Source organism: Danio aesculapii, chromosome 5, assembly GCF_903798145.1.
Source record: "Danio aesculapii chromosome 5, fDanAes4.1, whole genome shotgun sequence".
Lineage (NCBI taxonomy): Eukaryota > Metazoa > Chordata > Actinopteri > Cypriniformes > Danionidae > Danio > Danio aesculapii.
In genome coordinates, this window is record NC_079439.1 from 34632084 (window position 1) to 34654575 (window position 22492).

A 22492-nucleotide genomic window follows, 5' to 3' on the forward strand; every position below is an offset into this window, starting at 1 on the left:
CAGGACATCACATTCATCAAAATCTTTACCTGCAGGTGAATGCAGTCGAGAGCATTTAACTTAATTACAGCACCTCTTAAGAGTGTTTTATATTCTTTGTTACACATAGACTAGTTGTGATTGAGCTAACAATTTTTGGTTTACAAATCATTCTCTGTTGGTGAACCAGGAAAAAGTTTTTTAAAGTTTATAAAATATTTCCTTTAGGTTGCACTCTAAAAACGGCTTGGTTGTTTGGGTAATGTTGAGTTAAATATGGACAAACTCCAACCCTTGGATTAATAAGTGTATTATACATTTTATTGGGGGGTGGGGCAAAGTTGGGATTTTGCAAATTTGACCCAGTGTTGGCTTACAACAACCTATAGCAGTTTTTAAAAGGTGTGTTGTAATGTTTAGCTTCCCAAACAGAAACATGGAATAAACATAATGATTTGTTCTGTTGTACAATATGTTTTTCTTCCACAATTAATCAATTTACACTGGAAATATCCAGCTACCATTTCCAGCAATAATTTTAATGGTTAATTCCTTCAGCTGTCTAAAATTCTAATTGAAATGTTAAAATAACTCTGAAAACTCCTCATTGTGGGACAGTAGTAAGCAGGACAATTCAGAAGTTTGCACATCAGTGAAAGTTTTTATTTGTGCCAGTATTGAGAAAGGGAGGGTTTAACGGTCTGGGCGTCCCATATAAAACCTCCTGACGACTCTGTTACAGAGTTTACACAGAGAGAGAGAGAGAGAGAGAGGCTCAAGATGCTCGGGAGTGACATACAGTTGTGCTTTATCTTCTACAGCACGCTCTTAATCTTGAAGATGTACATCATTGCCATCATCACGGGCCAAGTGAGACTTCGGAAAAAGGTAGGCTTACTTTGGAACCATTTGTTCATACTTTGAAAACGGTTTTCTTAATACTGCGCGAAACACAACGCTGGCGACGCGACGGAATCACTGCAAGACAGTCGCGCTTAATCCAAACATTTCTGTGCTGCGTCGAGCGAAAAGTGTTTATTTTAGATGGAAACACGCATAGTCTGCATACTGCAACAACTTCTCAAATGATTGAGGACAGATGGTCAGAAACAGGATGAGTTCTGATATATATATTTGATATTTGTGTATCAGGCGTTTGCTAACCCAGAGGACGCCGAGAGACACGGAGGTGTGCAGTTCTGCCGCACTGATCCATATGTGGAGCGCTGTAAGAGGTAAGAGCGCAAAACTACGATTACTTTTGTGATTTTGTATATTCCATTGACTTTTCCGCATGTCTAAGTATGAAAGTAACTGGAAAAGACAACAATTTTGCCAGTTAATACACGAAGGAATAGGCTACATGTCTGTATCATAAGCAACAGTCAAAATATAATTACACAGGCTATTAAATAATATAACAGGAATCAGAATGAATGTAACTGCATGATTAAAGTAAAACAGAAACCCAAAATTGGGCATTGTACAAATATAAAGTTTGCTGCAAATGTATAATTGTAGTTTACATTTTAATAACAGTGTGTTTTATTAAAGTACCAGTATTTCCTCTTACCTTTGTTATACGAATTACACTGTTATGTTTATGCTATGTTATCTCATACAATAGTCTTTTACTTAAATGTAACAGATTTGTTTTCATTCCAAAACTTTGTTAATTTAAATTAGAAATAAAAACATGATCTCTTACTTTTTCTGGTAAATTTAGAGGCAGTTTCTTTAAATAAAAATCAATGCAATGCATTTATTCTGCATGCATGCATTTAGTTTTCCAGACTGGAGAGATTTAGCAAAATTTCTTGTCTGTTAAATCATTGCGTGTCTGTTTGGTTCATCAGTCATGCTCCCACTGGGCCTATTCAGTTAGAAAATCTGCAGGATTTCTGGCAGATTTCCTTCAGTTATTTTGTTTTCTCAGAAAAGGACTACATGTTTGTATGCCATAATGTGAATAGGAAGCATCAAGCTTTTTCCACACTAAAGTGCAGGTATAAGATATGTTTACAGTCTTTATCTTCACCTTGCCTGTGGGTTTGAGTATGTTTCTATAGTTGACTTTTCTCAGTAACTATACTAACACTCGATATTAGTCTTCGCTGCATGTAGGAAACATCTTTAAGCTGCAGGGTTATTCTTTTTTTTCCAGTTTTACTTATCTTTAGGAAACAGACGGTTCTTTGAGGCCAACTCCTGCAAGCGATAAAGTTGTTATTTCAGTAGGCTGCAATCACTGAAATCACTCTGCTTATTTCTTGGCATCTAAAGGTCTTTTTTTCTGCCAATGGATCTCGCAAGGTATTCTGTGATCTTGATGTGAGGGGTTGCATGTGGTTGCCAGATTGGTAAAATAAGATATGGTAGACTAAGAAGAGCAAGTCCCAACAAGACCGTTATTTGGCCATAATTGCTATGCATTCACAAAGGTATTTCACTACAGCCCTTTGGCTAACAAATGACAGAACCAGGAAGAAGGTGTTTGAAAATTCCTGTTTGGATTAATAGCTTTGTGTTGATGAATTAACAAAAAATTATTTTAGTGACAAGTGGACACACCATCTTTGTTTTTCTGAATGTATGAAATACAAATAAATATACAAGTCTTTTAAATACTTCTTGCTCTCAGTAAATATAATATTTAACATCATCATCTCTAATTATTTTTCATTTAAAACCATAATTGTTACTAATTATTGTGTTATATAACACTCAAAAATGATATTTGATGCTTTTTCAATTAACTTATTTAGAATGAGCTGAATCAACAAAACTCTTGGGTTTTTTGGGACAAATTAGTTGTTTTATGTTCAATGCTCCTGAATTTGTAATCGATTTGGGATGGGACAGCATGAAGGAATTGTGTGGAACCCAGCATTTTTTACAGAGTAATAATGCTATGTTACACACAATTCCTTTATGTTGTACCAACACAAATCGATTAAGTTAACTTAATTGTTTTTTTATATATTTAAGTTGATTGAACATAAAACAAGTAGGTTGTCTCAGAAAAACTTAATTATTGTGTTGTTTAATTTTAAATAAGCATCAACTCATTTTAAATAAGTAGTTTGAACAAGCAGAAAAGGTTATTTTTTAAGTGTACAAAAGTGTTTTCTGATTCTAGAATCTGGTTGGCTGAGAGCTGTACAACTTTTTTATAGTTCCACCTACAGTGTTTATTCCTCACTGCTAGTGTGAGCAGGGTTGGCCAAAAATACATTGAAATGTATTTTAAAATAAAATACTAAAAACCCTAATTTTAGGTCTAACAAATAAACTACAAAATACAGCAGCCACAAATAAAATATTTTGTATTTTAAAAATACTACAAAATACTTTAACAAAGGAGCATGACTTTCCTTGCAAATCTTCAATCAATTAGACCTATTCGATCAATCCCTTCCCCATTAAATTGACTTAGTGAAGTAAACAATGTTTGATAGCGAATGTGGCCAGTAGAATTGCCATCATCTCTTTGCAATGATTATTCAACCTCTTATTTTTTTAAAAGGGTGTTAAATAAAAAGTGAATTTAAAATTTGTTGACAGAATTTTTCAGAATTCTAGTTTTGTTTGCTATTGAACTCTTCAATACTCAATGTAAAAACTGCATCTAGGAGTCTTTGATTGTTAAATAGCTGTCTTTCATATTTTGTAACATCTTAAGGCTTACATATTTCCTCTTCATTACTATACAGTGGACCTACTGATCATCTGGCATTTGAAACAGCCAATGAAGTATTGTTGGAACCACCACTGTAGAACTTATTTTTATGCTGTTTGTTTTAACGATAAACATTAGGCATCAGCAATCCATCCAAAACTACTATTATTTTCAATTATTGATTTTTTCCAGTCTTCTTTAAATGGAAGAGTCAATAATTTATTTGATGTGCATCATTTATATGATATAGACTGATGTATATTTCTTTCAAAGTATTTTACAGTATTTAAAAAATATAAAAATACAAGACAGTAACATATTTTGATATAAAATATTAAGCCATTTACAGCAACCCTATCAAATACAAATTACAAAATACTATTTTGTACTTAAAATACGTATTTGAAATACATGTATCATAAATACTGCCCATCCCTGAGTGTGATAAAAGAGGAATAAGCTTACTATAGTTTGATAAATGCTGCTGTTTAATGTTGTTTAAACATCAAATAGCACCTATTTGAAAAAATGTTTGTTGGAGGTTTGAATTTATGAATGCAAGTATTTTGTATTGAGGTGTTAGATGTTTGACATTTGATTTATTGATTTTAGTTTGTGCTTTAAACCTCAGCAAACGGCATCCACGTGAATTTGTTATCACTATTGCATTACAGTGCTGTAAATAATGCAGTAAAAAATAATCCCTTTGTTATTAGCTCTACACATTTGATTAGCAACAGACTTTGTTACAATTGATCATTTAAGATATGAATGAAGTTCCTCACACTAAACAGTTTTAAGACACTTCATGGTTATTTGTTTCTATTTACACACTTCTGGCATTGAACTGTACAAGCAGTGTGATATGCCTCTATTACATGTGGCTGAATCACTGCAGTGCTGATATACAGTCATATCACACTTCTTGTGTGATATTGTTCATTCATTGAAAAATAGGGAAAAATTGAAAAGATTTGTCAAAACACAAGCACGTGCCAGCTATAATATAATCTTTTTTGAACATGGTGGATTCTGATTTTACAGTAAAACCGGAACATTTTGAGATGAGTAAAGATTTGGAAAAATGACGATTAACAAATATGTGAAAGTTATTTCAGCTTCAAAACTGAATACAGGAGGAGGATGTGGAAAGTCCTTGTTGCGCAAAGATATGAAGCAGAAGCTGTGTAATGAAGGATTTCACAGTGATGTTAAAGCACTGCTTGGATAAAAATGGGAAATGTGACCATACGATGTTGGAATGAAAGTCATCATATGATTAATTTAGTACAGGATGTACTATAACTTTCTATTGCTGTGATCAGTTGACAGGACAGCACTGTAATTCAGAGTGAAAGTAACTTTACATTTCAAGATGCAATGTTGGCAACGTTTACTGTTCAGGCATGCTGCCATTTAGACAGAGCCAGAGAGTTTACAGCTGAAGTCCGGATCAAAGCCAGATGTTGAGTACACATTCCTCAGCTCCCGAGGCCTGAAAAAGAAAGCAGTTTTCCATATGTATTTCCTCAGCCTGGAAGCTTCAAATTGCCTGAAAGGAAAAGTATATCAAATCCAGCATTTTCACCTAGGAGTAGCCTAGTGAATAAGTGAGTAATCCTGACAATGTGGGCATGAGTGATGGCTAAAACTCAAAATGAACTTACTTATCATCAGCTATGAAAAAACAAGCATAGTCATGTTACGCATCGGTATACCATGCATAACGTCTTTGAACTGTTAACGCTCCTGAAATTATGGGAACAGAACTGTTGGTTTGCTATACATTATCAAATCCAGGTCCTATTCATGTTTTCAGCTGCTATGAGAATAACAACATACTTTTAACCTACAGAACTCTCCTTAAAGCATGTTTGAATAGAATTTTTGAAATAATTTCCTTCTCTGAACTGATGTGACTTCATATCACAAAGTAAGGCATGGGTCACCGTATTTTGTGGTATGGTATTTAGTTATGAATGTCTGTTGACCGGCATTGTATTTTACTTACATTGTCATTATTGACATACTTACATATGTCATTAAAAAGAGAACTGACATGATAACCACAGATAAAGCTGTAGTGATGGCCCTTTTTATTGTATGAGGGACTTTTTTGGAAATGTTTGTGACATTTCCTGTAAAGTTTTATCATAGGTATATACACTAGATATCGCATACAGGCCCTGAGCATGCATCAATACCGCCGCCATATTTTTGTACAGTGCTCCCAGGACAAAATCATTCAACCGCACTAGTCAAGACTAAAGCCAATTTGAAGATGCTAGACGTTTGTGCTGCGTACGAGTGTAGTATTGAGCAAACAAAGCATAAAGGTAGAACATTTCATTACTAAGATTTCATTTTTTACGTTTTTGTATGTTTGTGCTAAACAAGTAACGTTATTAATGATAATATTGTCACTTACTGCATTGACCATAAGGCAAAGTAGCACCAACTTACACTAAATACTTGGTTTATGCTAGTTTTGTTGAATAAAATCAGCAGTGTAAATAAAATATGACAACAAGACTCTAATGCCAGAAACTTATTGTTTTGTTGTTGTATTATTGCCGGCTAAGTGAAGTAACAGCTAGTTTTTGAAGTAACTTTTAAGGGTGCCTGAAAACATAACAGTGCCTGAGCCTCAATGTGTATACTGTCCATCCTAATTTATTAAATATTACAAATGTTATATACCATTTATACCGGGAAAACATCCGATCAAAGATATATGTTTCTTTATCTATGGCTGCGTATGGCCAGTCCTCCACTGCACCTTGGTCCCACTTTCATTTCAAAGAAGCGCTACCCTGTACCAAAATGGCAGCTCTATTGACACATTCCTTTCAATAGACCCTTTTCACATTTCCGGGTTTCTCAGTAGCAGAAGGCGTCATGGTTGGGTAAACTCAGAGTGCAGGGAATGGGAGAGTACGATCCAATTTTAATTTAAATTTAATTTAATGAAAGATGGAATGATACATACATAAATGGATGTAAATGTTCATACTTAAAAAAAATTGAAATATTAAAAACTTTCAAGGATTTAAGATTATGATGATTGTTAAATGTGTCTTAACAGTCTTGTGAAAAGGGTAATAATCCACTTGTTAAGTGTGACGTCACGTGAAGCGGCTTCCAGGTCCAATCGCTATATAAAACTGTATGGGGAGACTCATTAAATGGTAATAATAAACAATAACAAAGCAATGTAATACTTTCGAAAATCACGATTGCAATGTATATGTCCATGCCTAATATCAGCTTCCAGAAAGTAATTATTTTTTTATAAATTGTTAAAATTTTGGTATTTGTAATGCAGCAAGTCCAGAGACTGATGTGTAAACCATGATTATATATAAAATTCACTTTAATGTGTGATAGGACTAAAAAGTGGCCATAAACCAATATTTTCTCAATTCAAATGACTCGGACCCGGAAACAGTGTTCCATACATCACCGATAGGTCACGATTTAACAAGCGGATAGACAACAATAGCGTAGGCGACATCTAATGTAAATATCTATGATGTTTTATTAATTCTTTAAACGAGAGAGCGCCCTCTAGCGTTGAGTATGAATGAAATAAACTACATGTATCAGTAATTGCACCAGCACTAGATATTTTGTCATATTATCATATGCCTACTCTATTCTTTCTTTTGTAAGTTATCCTTATCGGTAATACGGGTACATTACTACACCGTTATTTAGCATAATAACTATATACATTTTTAAAAAATTTTTTTAAATATCTTGATCATCAATACCTGTACACAGAAAAAACTTTACACAAATACACTGTTTGAAAAACTCTTTATTTGTTGTTTTACTACATTAATTGTGTACTGTTTTTTTTTCCAGAGCACACCAGAATGACATGGAGAACATTTTGCCCTTTTTATTTCTTGGAGCGGTCTACTCCATGACAAGCCCATCATATGCAGTAGCACAACTTCATTTCCTCGTCTTCTTCCTGTGTCGAGTTCTTCATAGCGTTGCTTATCTGCTGGCACTAAAAGCACCAACACGTTCATTGGCTTATGTCATCGCTCAGGTGCCTTGCATTTCAATGGCCATACAGATACTCATGGAAGTGGCCTCATTCGCATGACCCTGTCATATATTCAGCTCTGAGACTGGTGAAAACTGTGATATTGACTGCTGCATTGGTGGACTTACAGCATCTCAACAGTAATAGAATTCACATTTAACTTTGAGATCATTTATGACTGACAATAGCCCTGCTCTGAAACTGCTGCATCCATTGCCCTCATTTACGTACTGGACACTACAGTTTGTTTTGTGTATTGCCATCTTGTTTTGCTATTCAAATGAAGGTATTTTTACATGATTTTTTTCCTTAATTAGGTTGCCGTTTATTTACTTATTTATGTATCTGATGTAACAGACAAAACCTGAAAGTAGCGAGATTTGAAAATGGGGTGGTCTAGAGCATTTATACAGCAAGTGACATTGTGAAGACTGTAAAAGCACATCTTCCCACTTACGTCTCAGTTAATATGGTTTGTGTGGTCCGGACAAAAAATAAATAAAATGATACAATTAGAGCTGGTTCATTTCAATTCAAATGTAGATGAATTAAAATTATACTTAGGTTATATACGGACTCCATTCAAGACATCCATTAGCCCACATGAAATGAACAAAATGAACATAAATGAACAATAATAACGAAATGTGGTCAAAAAACAGAGTTATATCCAAACACACGTCCTATTCTTATACCCCATATTATATTATGCTCCAAAACCCGACAGGTGGACAAATCTAAGCTTGTTTTTATTAAAACAAATATAAAAATGTATATAGTCAATAATAATACTAATAATAATAACATTATACAAAAGCAAATTGTCATGAATAAACTGAAAAAAGACCCCAGAGATGAAGGCAGTGGTTTTAATATTTATGTAGAAAATATTTTTTTTTTTGTAATATTTTAATCCTTTAATTCTTTTTCATTCGTTAAGATATTCGCATATTGCTGTACATCCTGTGTGTATTAAGCGATGTGTAAGCATTTAAGGCTCACAACTAAAGCACTCAGCGCTGGACTTCAGACCAGGTTTCAGTTGGTCAATTGTGCAGTCTATTTTAGTTACTCAAAATAGCAACGCGTCAACAATGCACCTTAACACACCTTCTTTAAAGACCAGCACAACCATGAGTCCACAAAGTGGTGCAAATGGATTTGCTATTTAAACAGCGTGTTGCAAAACGGGAAAATTAGGGTTGCACTGGTCTGAAAATAGCAACAAATCATGCCAAACACATCTTGCACTCCGGGTGTATGATAGGGCTCTTAATGTGCTGTTTTGGGGTTGTTTAGATGTTTTGGTCAATATTTCAATCATATTTAAACGTCATTTATACACCCTTCACATGTTCAAATCCTATTTGAGTTTCTTTCTTCTATTGAACACACAAAAAACGGATATTTTGAAGAATGATGGTAGCTGGCACCCATTGACTTACATAGTCATTATTTCCTACTATGTAAGTTGATGTTTTCCAGCTACCAGCATTTTTAAAACTATATTGTTTTGTGTTCAACAGAAGAAAGAACCCCATAATTGTTTAAAATCAGGTGATAAATTATGAGGTGATTTTCATTTTGAGTGAACTATCCCTTAACTATCCCTGAGTGAACTAAGTAAAACTACACCAGAGTTAGTTCCAAATTGGACCCTATTTTCAGTGATCTTGGTTCACTTTGTCCATGTTCCTCAAAGTACATATGGCAGAGTTCAAATATCCAAATAAACTACAATAACTGAACAATCGAACCTAACCTTTCTAATGAGATCTCACCCTCATTCTATCCATCACAAACTCATTTTCATCTCTGGTAAATTCAGTATGGTGTTTCACCAGAATAGTGCAGACTTTCAGTGTCCAACATCTTTTCACTTTTATACAGGAAAGTTTACACAGGCAGTTTCTGCTGAGGTCGGTGCAGAGCCTGCTCTGCAATAACTTTGCACCCTTGTAAAAATTCCTCTGTTATTAGACTGTAAGCCCCCCAGAGCCCAGGCCTTTCACATTTATTGTAGCGTTAAACAAATGGTATTGCATAAACACTGTCCTTCCTCTTTGTCCAGTGGGTTTTGGGTTTACAGCATTTCGAGGACAGTTGGGTGCTTGACTTGTCCTCAAGAACACTGCATAAAAATAGCAAAGCCATGTGTTTGTGGACATTTTTTAATGTTTAATGTTTTGATTTTAATGACAGCACTTTTTTTATATAGCCTCTCTGTATATTTTCTGTTTTTAAAGTATAACTTATTTTTATAGTATTTTTTATAATTTGTGTAGTTGATAGTTTTTATAATAAAGGAATGTTGAATGTTTTTATGCATTGCTATGTGTGATCCTTTGTCGACTTAATCAAGAAATGAGGGGCAGTGGACTGAATACATGCTGTAAATGAGAGCGGATCAAGAAACCTAGACAAAGAGAGAGAGAAAGAAATCAAGAGAGACGGATGAATTGCGGCCAAGTTTTGTGCCAATTATAACACAGCAGACCCCTTTGTTGCTTTTTGCTCATAAAGGGAAGGAAAAAGACTGACAGGAAAACATAGACGGGTTTAAAAAAACTTTGTGAGAAAGGAATTTTATCGCTTAACTTTACAAAAAAAATCTGACTCCAGCACTGCCACAAATGTTGAGCTCAATCTTAATGGAGAATCGCTACTAATTGCGGAAGCAAAGTGGAAAAAATATGTAGAAGAGATCTTGCTAGAGAGCATAAAGGAAAGTGGGTGTTTGAGCCTGAATGTAAACCTAGTCTTCTGAACATGCCCTTGCTTGTCAAAGAAAGAATGAATGAAAGGAAAAACAAGCAAATATAGGGCACAAGCTAACATAAGAAACACATTCAGACATTTGTAATATATATATATATATATCTTGCTAAAGTCATAGAATACAAGAGTTTTGATGAGTAAGTTCTGGTAAGTTTCACATCTGGATTTTAAAACTGATTAGAGTCTTATGGAGATTAAAATAATGGTGTATTTGTCTAATTTTAAAGAAGCAATTTTTTTTCACTTTTTAAAACATTTGAAAACAAATGTTGAAATATTTGAATATGAATTTTGGCACAGTTTTCCCCATATTGTGTTGATATGGTAACTAATCTAGCCCTAAGGCAGCACACTTTAAAGGGGTGTTCCACTACGATATCATATTTTAAACTTGAGTTCATGTGTAGTGTAGCTGTGTGAACAAAAACAACATCTCTGAATGTAATGCGCTCAAAGTTCAATGGAGAGGAAGACTGGGTAAGCTTTGTTTTCTTTGGACTACAAAAAATACATCCAGGATAGTGAGATCACAAATGCTTCAGGTTACGCACATTTACCATGTGCATATACCCTCCGCAGCGAAGGGGTGTGGCCAGAGGTGCTGTAATGTTATAGCAGAGAAAGTTAAAATGCCGTCCAAATGCTGCTATTTCCACAGAGCTTGTTCTGTTTCTGTATTTGGGCCTCCAAAGGACATGACACAAACAGAGAAGTGCTTACAATTTTAATTATGTTCCAGAGAATTATAAAAACTATATAGCTAGCATTTGACAGCTTCCAGAATCTCTCCCATTTCAGTGCTGGATTCGGCTAAAAACTCCTCAAAGAAGGAGCAACTCCAAATATAATAGCAGAGGCTGTGGATTGTGAGCCACAATCTGTAAGTATTTTTATTTGTTCAAATTGATCAATTACATGCACAGTTTCTAGCATTAACTGTATGTTGAAGCGAGGATGTAAACGAGGAGTAGTTCCAGAGAATTATAAAAACTATATAGCTAGCATTTGACAAAGGAGAGCTTCCAGAATCTCTCCCAGTACAGCACTGGATTTGACTAAAAACGCCTCAATAAAGGAGCAGCTCTAACTTTAATAGCTGAAGCTATTATTTATTAAGTATTTTTATTTGTTCAAATTGATTAATTACAGGCACAGTTTCTAGCGTTAACTGTATGTTAAAGCGAGGATGTAAACAAGGTTGTAAACAACGGGAAATGCTGCTAAAAATTTAGCTACAAATTCATATTTATCAGTTAAACCGCTGTAAACACCCACAATCTTCACCAGCGCTGTCTATGCAGTCGCTTTCCGTGGGTTCTACATCTCAAATTATGAATATGCAAAAATATATTGATATTTTCATATTACTTACACATGCTTATAACCTGAATATATGTTGAAAGACACTTGTCAGATTTTATTTTGGAGAGCAGGCGTGAGGTTCAGCTGTGTGCTCTTCATTTTCTGTCTCATTCAGGCACAAACTATTACTGCTAACAGCTACTGTTTACACAGTACAAAAGCGCATGCTTGTAGGGGCGTGACATGGAGCCGATCTGCAAATCAGAGCACATTGTGTTAGCTGACCAATCAGAGCCTCTTGAGGGCGGGCCTTTCAGAGGAAATAATAAATATGACAGTTGTTTTCATGTTAGCTGAGCAGCAGTATTCATTCATTCATTTTCTTTTTGGCACAGCTGAATGTACCGCCAACTTATCCAGCATATATTTTACGTAGCAGATGCCTTTCCAGCTGCAACCCATCACTGGGAAACATCCATACACTCTCATTCACACACATACACTACGGACAATTGTAGCTTAACCAAATTCACCAGTACTGCATGTCTTTGGACTTGTGGGGGAAACCAGAGCACCCGGAGGAAACCCACGCAAACGCGGGGAGAACATTCAAACTCCACACAGAAATGCCAACTGACCCAGCTGAGACTCGAACCAGCGACCTTCTTGCTGTGAGGCGACAGCACTACCTACTGTGCCACCGCATCGCAGAGTAGCAGTATATAATCAAGTAAGATATATATAAAAAAATAACGACCTGATTTTCTACAAATGAAGTATGAGCACATATTCCTTTGCATCTTGTAAACACAACCAAACCTTAAAAATACACTGTGCACCACCCCTTGAAAGAACAACTTTATACATTATGGTTGAAAAATGCATTTTAGTTGTAGCTTAATGACAGTAAAGTTTTAAAGTAATACTGCGGTTAAAAGTAATACTTGAGCTGATCTCTGATGCCATAACTTGAATGAGATATTTCTGTATAATTAAAAGGAAAGCAGTAGTTAAGTCTTATTGCTTATATCCATAGAACAAACAAGCCCTGAAAAATTATAAAAGATCCATAATATACAGACATCTAATATTTGATGGTTTAAGGTGAGATGATAGCATTATGCTTGCATTTGATGGAACAGCTGACTGTTTAGGCGTCTTTGGGGTTTAGGCCCGAACTTTTGTTGTGTTTGCACAGTTTTACCAGCAGATGTCACCGGCGTACGGTTTTGAGTAACTGAATCGATTCAAAACTTCAGAAAAGCTCAGTTTCCCCCGTTACAACCTGGATTGGAATCGATGTCAAGTAGTTTAACCAAGCCTGAAGTTATTTTTGCAATATGGTTAGTCTGGTTGCAGCTTTCCCCTCCATTCAACCACGTGCAAGTTGTGTACAGTTCTACGATTGGGCCTAACGTCAATTGAAGCTGGAGGTAAAGTGTAATATGTAGTTCCCTGTTATCTGTAAATCTCAGTGTTGTCTGTTAGTCTTGCAACAGAAAAAGCTTAAGTTTGAACTTTCGTCAGCTCTTTGTTTTGTCAAAATCTCTACCTGACTAGATTTCTTTAGCCTTTAAGCTGAAACCACCATGTTGCAAAAACAGAGTTGCCTAAATTTGTCTAGATAACTAGCATTACATTTCATGTTATATATTATAATATAGACTGTTTCTTAAAAAAAGCACAGTTCAACAAGGCAGACAATGCGATAATGTTGTCAGTAATGACAGAAATGTGTAAGTACATCATAAATGTTTGAACATTTCTGCAATCTACTTACACTTGTTAAAACACAAACTACATGCTCAAATTTCATAAATATTTATTTCATATCAACAATATTAACTACAGCAGTGGGCTACAGCACTTTCAAATAAATGCTATAATAATAATAATAGTAGTAGATTTTGAGGCCACATCTGAAACACAAACATTTACAAGTAGTACTTGGCGTTAAAAACAATGGCAATACAATATTTTAAGACACTTGGTGTTTTTTTTATTTGTTTTTGTTTAATTTCTGATATCACAGACTTCCTGCAACAGTCTAAACAGGTAATATTGATATAGATACAAAAACCACTGCAAAAAACAATCAGGAGAGTAAACAGAGGGATGGGGAAGACAACAACAGACAGTATGCCAACAGAAAAAATATATTCCATCAATCTCTTGCACATCTATTCTCATCAAAGAACAACAGATGGCAAATAAATAATATTTAAAACTTTTCATTTACAAAAATATTCCCAATTTTTCCCTTTTTAGTCCAGACTGCTACTAGTGTTGAGTGAGTCACAATGAAGTGAAAAAGGTTTAGCGTGGAGCGACATGCAATCAGCGAAGCGCTTTATACTTACACCTCCTCTTGTGCTGTTCCTGAGGCTCTTGTGTTCTGGTGTCACTTTGATGACAGTTTTTAAACATCTCTGAGTTTGAACTGTAAACAGCAAAATCTATATTCTCCTCTTATTACACTACAAAAAATCCTTTTTTACCCCCAGGTTTTTGTATTTTTTTTCTTCTGAAATTATATTTTTTTGGGAAATTATGTATATACTATAGATGAGATAAATAGATAGTTTTAAAGGAACTCTCTCTCTTTTTTTTTTTAAGAAATAGACTTATTTTATAAGTCCCCTAGAGTTAAAATGGTTGAGTTTTACAATTTTTAAATCCATTCAGCCAATCTCCGGGTCTGTTGAGTTGGGTCTGTCTGCGGACTGCAAGACAGGGGCGTAACGTAAAGGGGCCTTTGGGGCGTAACTTGTAGTACGTAAGAGGCATAATTTGAAGTTATGGAGCCAAGTCAAGACTATGTTGTCAGCAAGATGGTGCTGTACATCAGTTATTAATGCCTCCACACCTAAACCTAACCATCTATTCCTACCACCAGCCTAAACCCAACCATCATTTTTATTAACGCCTACACCTTCCCTTAACCTAAACCCAACCATCATAATTATTAATGTCTACAACTACCCCAACCCTTAACCCAACCATCACATTTTTTAACGTACAACCGCGAGTTGCAGAGGCTTTTTATACTTGACACGCTCGCCATTCTGGTATTTGCGACCACAGGGGGCGACCCGGAGTTGGCTAACTTTCATGACAAAACGAATGAAGAAGTCACTGAGTGGAGTTGCTAAACGAATTAATATAATAATATATAAAAAGGAATTGGTTGTGGATAAATTTGGAGAAAACTCATAAAAACATTTGTTGAAAATGTTCTCTGGTAAGTATTTCCACCATCTTGCCAACAACATCTCGTTGTGACATCTTGCATGGTTCAATGGGATCTCGATAACTGCAAGTTACGCCCCTTCATCTTACACTCCTATCTTGCAGTCTGCAGACAGATACACTTGGGTCTGCCAGGAACACTTTTAACTTAGCTTAGCATAGATCATTGAATCAGATAAGACCATTAGCGTCACACTTAAAACAATCAGTAGAATTTTGATAGTTTTTTCTATTTAAAGATTGACTCCTCTGTAGTTACATCATGTACTAAGACTAAAAATGTATTAAAAGTTACTATTATCTAGGCCGATATGGCTAGGAACTATACTCTCATTCTGCTGTAATAATCAAGGAACTTTGCTGCTGTAGCATGGCTGCAGCTGGCTCAGTATTATGCAGCACATGAAAAGAATCCCCAGCTAGATAACTAGGTAACAGCGCTGCATGTGCCCATATCTGCCATTAAATAGGAAATTTATCAAAACTTTTTTAAAGTGAGATGCTAATGGTCTAATCCGATTCAATGATCTATGCTAAGCTAAGCTAAAAATGCTCCCGCTAGACCCAGAGATCGACTTAATGGACTTAAAAAACTTAACTGTTTAAGCGGACTTTTAATGTTCCACAAAAGTTGTAGTGTTCCTTTAAGCAAAATAGGTTTAATGACGTTTACAAAAAACGATTAATTTTTCAAATATTTTCATCTTAATTTAAAGTTTTCATGAGAAAACAAGACAAAGATACTGATAAAGAGTTTTTTTTTGCAGTGTAACCCAGAGTCTGAGATCTAATCTAAGTGACCCTGGCTTAAAATCGTAAAGAATTCCTTCAGTTTGTACCAAATCTATGAGAAGATACTGCTTCCTAATTCTAAACCGTTAATATATCAAATCCCTTTTATTTTGTTGTGGGATGGAGGGGAGGCATGCAGGTGATCCAGAGCCCTTTTCAAGAAGCAACAGCACTTTAAGAATGTGTGCCCGTGAATGTGGATGTTGATGGATTAAAGCTCATACTGTACACATAGTAAACAGCAGCAGATGCGGTGTAGAAAACCATGTTCTGTAATGGATTTAGTTAACGTCTGCCTCATGACATATGCAATCCATGGTCTGTCTGATAGAGGGCGCTCTAGTGGTTGATGGGTGCAGTAGAAAATGGCACTTGTGGGAGACTCCTGCCTTTCTGCCAAAGGTTTGCATGTCAGGGTTAAAAAGCGTGGTGAGAGTGAAGGCAGGTTACACCGTAACGTTGATATACACAAGAAGTGAGTTTTATTTCTTCATAATACAATAGAACTATAAAGGTGTATATATATATTTGTATGTTTACATTTGTATGTTCATGTGCACCTGGTTCGAGATGCATATAGAGTTTTTTACAACTTTGAAATAATCACACAATGTACAAATCACAAACATAGAAAACATTTAAAAACACAAAATAAGGAATTAAAAAATGTAAGGAGCGTCAATTTTACATTCAGGTCTTGGAGAGAAAAGTAATATTTTGCCTTGACCTTAAATCTTGGCTCAAACCATTTGAAGCCAGTTTATTGTTTAAATATCCCATTTCTGTTCATATGGCTACAAGTTTGCTACAAAGCTACAAATTTGTCCTAAAGTGGAAGGAGAATGTTTCTAATCCATAATAGAAATGAAATCAAACACAATTCAGATTCTTCGGCATTTTCAGCATTTTTGGTCAGTTTTGTTTTTACTCTAAGCAGAAATCTGAAATGGTTGCTAATAATTTGTTTTATTTCTATCTTTCCCATAAACAGGATAATACACACACACACGCACATGCATCCATCCACCAGGAGGGAATTTTGACATCGCCACACTGTAAACGCTGGGGATTGATTTGCACACAGATGAGTGGACAGACTGAGGGAGAAGACAAAATTGGACGTCACACGATGAGAAGAATGATATAAAGTAAAAGGTAGGAGGATGAATAAGGTGAGAGGTGCACTTTAATCCACAGACTGTGATTGTCATCACTTAAGGTCCAAAATATCGTCCTCAAACGATGTGGAGAAGGTGAAAGGGTTGGCTGTGGGTGGACTGTCATCTCGTACCTCCACCTCTGAGCCAGATGGACAGAGCTGTTGGATGTCGGTTTCTCCATCTACAGACTCCATGCCCACTCTGATTGGAGAGAATTTCTCACAGTCAGTACACATCATGCTGGATCTGCTTCTAAAATACACACATAAGCTATGCATATCCATTACATAAGCTACATACCTGTACAGTATATCACCAAGACACTATAGCTTTAAATGATTATATATGTTAATCACGAGGGGCGTGGCCAACCCACGTGCAGCATGCATGAGGCTGATGCCGCGGGCACACTAGAGTTTGAGCATGCGAAATTCTGTTGCACGGTTATACTGCGAAAAGGGGCAGAATTAATCAAGATGATTAGACGTTTAAAAAAAGCAAGCCAGTGGTCCATATTTTAAATTTCTGTACAGTGTTGTCATGTTTTGATCTTTGATTGGTCTTACATAGTCACGTGATGTGATTTTGCAGATCTGAGTTCACTAAGTTTGATATTTGCAACACCGCGAACTGTGAAACTTGCCGCACGAGCTTGCATTTCCGGTCTGTTGCATGCGTATGAATGAAAGTCTTTGGGGCGAAAAGTGCAGTGTGACCGTGGCTTGAGAAGGACTCCTACATGCCAGTTGCTTAATATTTACACCAAGAAGTGATCACTTGGTTTCAATATTTACACAAGAAATGATTGTGTTTATATTTTTATGTTTACATATTTATCTTCTCATATTTAAATGTTATTTTATTTAGTTACTTACTTGGGATGAACACTTGAAGTCAGAATAATTAGCTCCCCTTTGAATTTTTTTCATTTTTTCCAAATTATGTTTAACAGAGCAAGGGAATTTTCATAGTATGCCTGAAAATATTTTTTCTTACCCTAACCTGCCTAGTTAACCTAATTAACCTAGTTAAGCCTTTAAATGTCACTTTAAGCTGTACTGAAGTGTCTTGAAAAATATCTAGTCAAATATTATTTACTGTCATCATGGCAAAGATAAAATAAATCAGTTATTAGAAATGAGTTATTAAAACTATTATGTTTAGAAATGTGTTGAAAAAAATCTTCTCTCTGTTAAACAGAGACTGGGGAAAAAAATTAAACAGGGGGCTAATAATTCTGACTTCAACTGTATTTTATATCTGTGAGAAGATGTTACTTGAGAAATGTTTATAGTCATAAGGTCTGTGCACATAAAACAGTAAAATTAGATGTTCATCAAGTCATATTTTGTTTACTATATTTAAAAAGTTGAAAATAAAATACAAAATTCTTAATTGAGATCAAGTCCTTTTGCTTTTCTTAAATATTCAATCTTATTTATTATATAAAGCCATTTTGTACATTTACCAGAATAACTACCTTTTATAAAAAAACATATTGTGAAAGATATCATTACCATAAAATAAACTCTCATACCATGAAATAAAATTTTAGTCATACCACCCAGCCCTAAAATATATAACGCACACAACTATTCATTTTAGTTTTTTCTCAATTACTACTTTATTCAGGATTAAATTAAACAAAAGTGACAATGACATGTATAATGTAACAATGATATAAATTTTCTCGCCATTCCAGTATTCATCAACTAATAAAAAAAGGATAATTTCCACAAAAATATTAAGAGTCAACTGTTTTTAACAATGATAATAAGAAATGTCTCTTGACTCATGAATTGGCATGTTGTTGTTTTTATTTCTGTAAGATCATGTGTCATTGAAGGCTGCAGAAATTTTGCTGTATGTTCTGCGTTAAATCACAGGATCATTACTTTTTATTTCTTCAAATACACTAATGAATTACATTTGATGCATGTTTTTAAAATGAAATCTATTAAACATATTTAAAAAGTTAAATAAAAGTATATTATTGCTGTAATGCTTTAGTAATGCAAGTAAATGATCGCTGTAATGGTTCAAATAGAACAAAACCGATTGACAACAATTGAGAAAAAGATTAATAAATGAATTAGAATTATTAATGAAAATGAACCAAAATGAACTGCTTGTGAATGTATATATAATTTATCGCCCAGCCCTGCTATCCACGACACACAAATACAGACTTACTGCTCGGCTATGCTGATCTCTGCTGTTCTCTTCTGCTCTTCCTCCTTGTTTTCTTGCTCATCCTTCTCTGTTTCACTGAGTTGCCATCTGCTTTACTGCTGGGTTCCTCAGTCAAACCTACAGCAGATACAGAGTGCACAGACATGCTTAGACACTCAACATATCATGATTCTGTATATAAAATGCTTTAACGGATATTTTAAAATGACATTAAATGCACCTGTAGGAGGTGCTGTTGTGTTGCCAATAGTCATTCAGCCATTTGCGTGTGTGTGTGTTTGTGGGGTGTGAAGTGTGGCAGTCTAGTAAATCTAGCAGCTTATCTAATGTGTGATCAGGATGTCTCACTCCAACACTTCATATTGAAAAATCTGCATTACACTGCAGAACAAGCGTTACAGATTAAGTGTTCAAAGCATCATATAATTTCTATCCCACACAATTGAAAGATTAATAATAAATGGTACTGAGTCGCACCATTTGGGGGTGTTTTTCGATTGAGGGCAAAAAGAAGTTTGAAAAGGCTAAATGATGGTAAACATAACAAGGTGGGCTTCTCATCCAGTGTCACGCAATCTGAATATTTAAAAATCTCTCCGCGAGCGATTGTAAAGGTGTGAATACAGCTCTGCTACTCGACTCCAGTGTATCCTTATGACTAATGTTGTTGTTTAGAGTGTTGTTTTCCTGTCTGATCTCCTTAAAATGAGAAACAAATCAGGAAAGAAATCACAACTCACCTAGCAGAACAATAATCAAACAAAGGTGTTTAGGAGTCAAAATTATCTCTGGGTTGTCATATGTTTAACATCGATCATTAATCCTAGGTATACATTCTTAACTCAGAGGCCTGTTGCACAAACCGAATTGAACAAACTCTGGATTGCAGAGTATTTTTTGGGTTGACAAAACCAAACAAATCCAAACCGGTTAAGATCAGGGGTCCTTAAATCTCGCTTAAATGATCTAAGATGATTTGGCAGATCCTGGATCTTTTAATCTTGATAAATGATCTTTGGCTAATTTGGTTATGCAAACAAGTTCACGAATCAGATTAAAATGTCTGGATGAACTGATGTGAGATCGCTGCGTATGTTGTGAAGGACAGATCAATTGCTCCTCCTCGAAATCATGATCAGCAATGCAACAATTGGCTGACGGCACATCAGCGTAATGACGTGAGCAAAATTATATAAAATGCATGCTAAACTGTTTGTTAAATATAATACGCATTAACTTGTGGGCTGCATGCTTTACACTTTCATGTGTCAAGAGTATTTAGCAATTTATTTAGTTTTACTTTTAGAGCGGATCTTCTTTATTATAGTTGGCCTCCAGGTTTCTTAATAACTGGCTGTTTAAATTAATTTTGCATCAGAAAAGTATATTGTTACTGGTAAAGGTGTCTGCTATTTTTGGAAAGCATCAAATCACCAGGATATTAGCTGTCAAAATGTATGTATGATTGCATAAATTATTATTGCTTTTAGGGATACACAATATATCAGCCATCATATCGTCCGATAAATGCTATTTTTGATGTTATCGTTAATGATCCGATATCAAAATTAGGTCGTTATCTTTAAGCCGATAGATTACGCAATTGTTTAGAACTGCCTGCCTGCCTCTGAACTTTAATGTCGAACTTGTTCAGACTTGTCCAGTGCAGAGCTTTCTTCATATCGTTTATTCCTTCAAAGTCCGTCCTTTCTTTGTGTGGTATTGTTGTGCCTTAATTACTCAGCAAGGGAACCATATTCCTCATCATTGTACATATGTTTGATAGAATGTCATTGTGTATTTTGGTTTAAATTGTCTCAGGAAAAATATTACATATGTAAACATAATAGCAGCGATGCACACGTGCTAAACAACTAATTGGGTTGTTTGTAATCTAATAATTATTTGTTATTATCACCGCGCTGCCTACCATGTGTTGTTGATGTAAGATTGTATTCAGTTTGATCTGCATATTTATAACGAGCGCACGTGATGTCTATGTACACCGTGAGGGCAGTACGATCGTCATTTGCAAGCAAGCTTGCGCCAGAACTGGTCTATATATTTTTTGCTATTCAGGCTATTCAGATCAGTTCAAACTTTTATGAAGTATTAAGAATAACATTTTTTACAGTTTTTTTGTAACAGTTTTTTACTGTATAAAAACATTTTGAACTATTTATATTTATCGGCCTATATGTATCGGCTATCGGCCTTCAAATCTAAAGTTACCGGTAATCAATATCAGCCCAAAAATCCATATTGGTGCATCCCTAATTGCTTTAATAATTATTATTAATAAATAACTATTTTACTACTGTAAGAAAATATCAGAATTCAGTACAAACTTTCATTATTACCAAAAGACTCAATCTATTCCTGTTTATATGAATAAGCCTGCTCCCAAGAAGGTTTGAGCTACCAGACCTGTTGCTATAACAACAACTCTCGGATAAGTTTTGAAGAACGAAATGATCCTGGATCATGTCAGATCGTCAATAACCAAATCCAGCTAATTGAGTAATCCATGTATGAAGAACGGACCCCAGGTTAAGTGGTTTAACAACGTTTGGGTTTAACTCTGGACCCATGCATCTGAAAGTGCAGCAAACGAGAGGGGTAAGGATGCAGAGTTGGTGCAGTTGCTAGCTGAGCTTTTAATGCCCACACCTAACCCCACTCATACCCTACCATTCACAGAGACATCACGAGCTCCATTGAGTGCATTGTGTGTGACGTTGCAAATCTGAAATATTCAGTCTCAACTTGCAAATTCAAGTCTGCATCCAGATACTATTGCAGCAAACAACAATCCAATGACAGTTTTATTAATTTCTTGTGAGAGAGTCAGTGCAATTCATTTCACCGTGAGTGTAAAATATTGGGGTTTTCTGTTTCTAAGAAAATAATTTCTGCACTAAACAAAACTTGATTATTCCTCTATCTAAATCATAGATTTTTAAGCTGTTATGTGTATTTTATAAAATGTATGTTTCTAATAATAAACAAATAAAGAACATTTGGAGTGCGAGTCCATGAAATATTGTCAATGTTTACTTGGGCTTATTTTATTTATTAATTTAAAACCCCATTATAAAGCCCTGTAGCAAACTCTTGAAGGCACTCACATTATTTCCATTCAGGAGGAGGATTCTCAGATTTTGATTCAATATTTTCATTTTTTTTTCTGTGGATTGAATTGCTCTGATAAATCATTTACTTTAATACTAGTAATATGAACATACAATTTTATTTTATGACTACTTTAAAACAATGATAATCCATCATGAAAATCCATTAGGA

General features: G+C 35.1%; 2 protein-coding genes across 2 annotated transcripts in view; one reads left to right on the forward strand and one right to left on the reverse strand.

Moving 5' to 3' along the window:
- Positions 1-744: 744 nt before the first annotated feature.
- ptges (prostaglandin E synthase) lies at positions 745-8219 on the forward strand. Its single transcript, XM_056458043.1, has 3 exons — positions 745-867; positions 1132-1214; positions 7526-8219. Exons 1-3 carry the CDS (start codon positions 760-762, stop codon positions 7773-7775), a joined length of 441 nt encoding a protein of 146 aa, XP_056314018.1. The 5' UTR covers positions 745-759; the 3' UTR covers positions 7776-8219.
- A 5381-nt stretch (positions 8220-13600) lies between these two features.
- Positions 13601-22492, reverse strand: part of garnl3 (GTPase activating Rap/RanGAP domain like 3) — a 104979-nt gene continuing 96087 nt past the window's right edge. Inside the window, 3 exon segments of the mRNA XM_056458044.1 lie at positions 13601-17197; positions 19190-19241; positions 19244-19306. Of these exon segments, the coding sequence (XP_056314019.1) occupies positions 17047-17197; positions 19190-19241; positions 19244-19306 (266 nt within the window). The 3' untranslated portion in view covers positions 13601-17046.

What these genes read in the sequence shown, in the direction of transcription:
- ptges (XM_056458043.1), top strand. Translation starts at nt 760, where the DNA reads ATGCTCGGGAGTGACATACAGTTGTGCTTTATCTTCTACAGCACGCTC. An exon ending in AAGTGAGACTTCGGAAAAAG is followed by an intron (nt 868 to 1,131) that starts GTAGGCTTACTT and finishes TTTGTGTATCAG; the next exon opens with GCGTTTGCTAACCCAGAGGA. An exon ending in TATGTGGAGCGCTGTAAGAG is followed by an intron (nt 1,215 to 7,525) that starts GTAAGAGCGCAA and finishes TTTTTTTTCCAG; the next exon opens with AGCACACCAGAATGACATGG.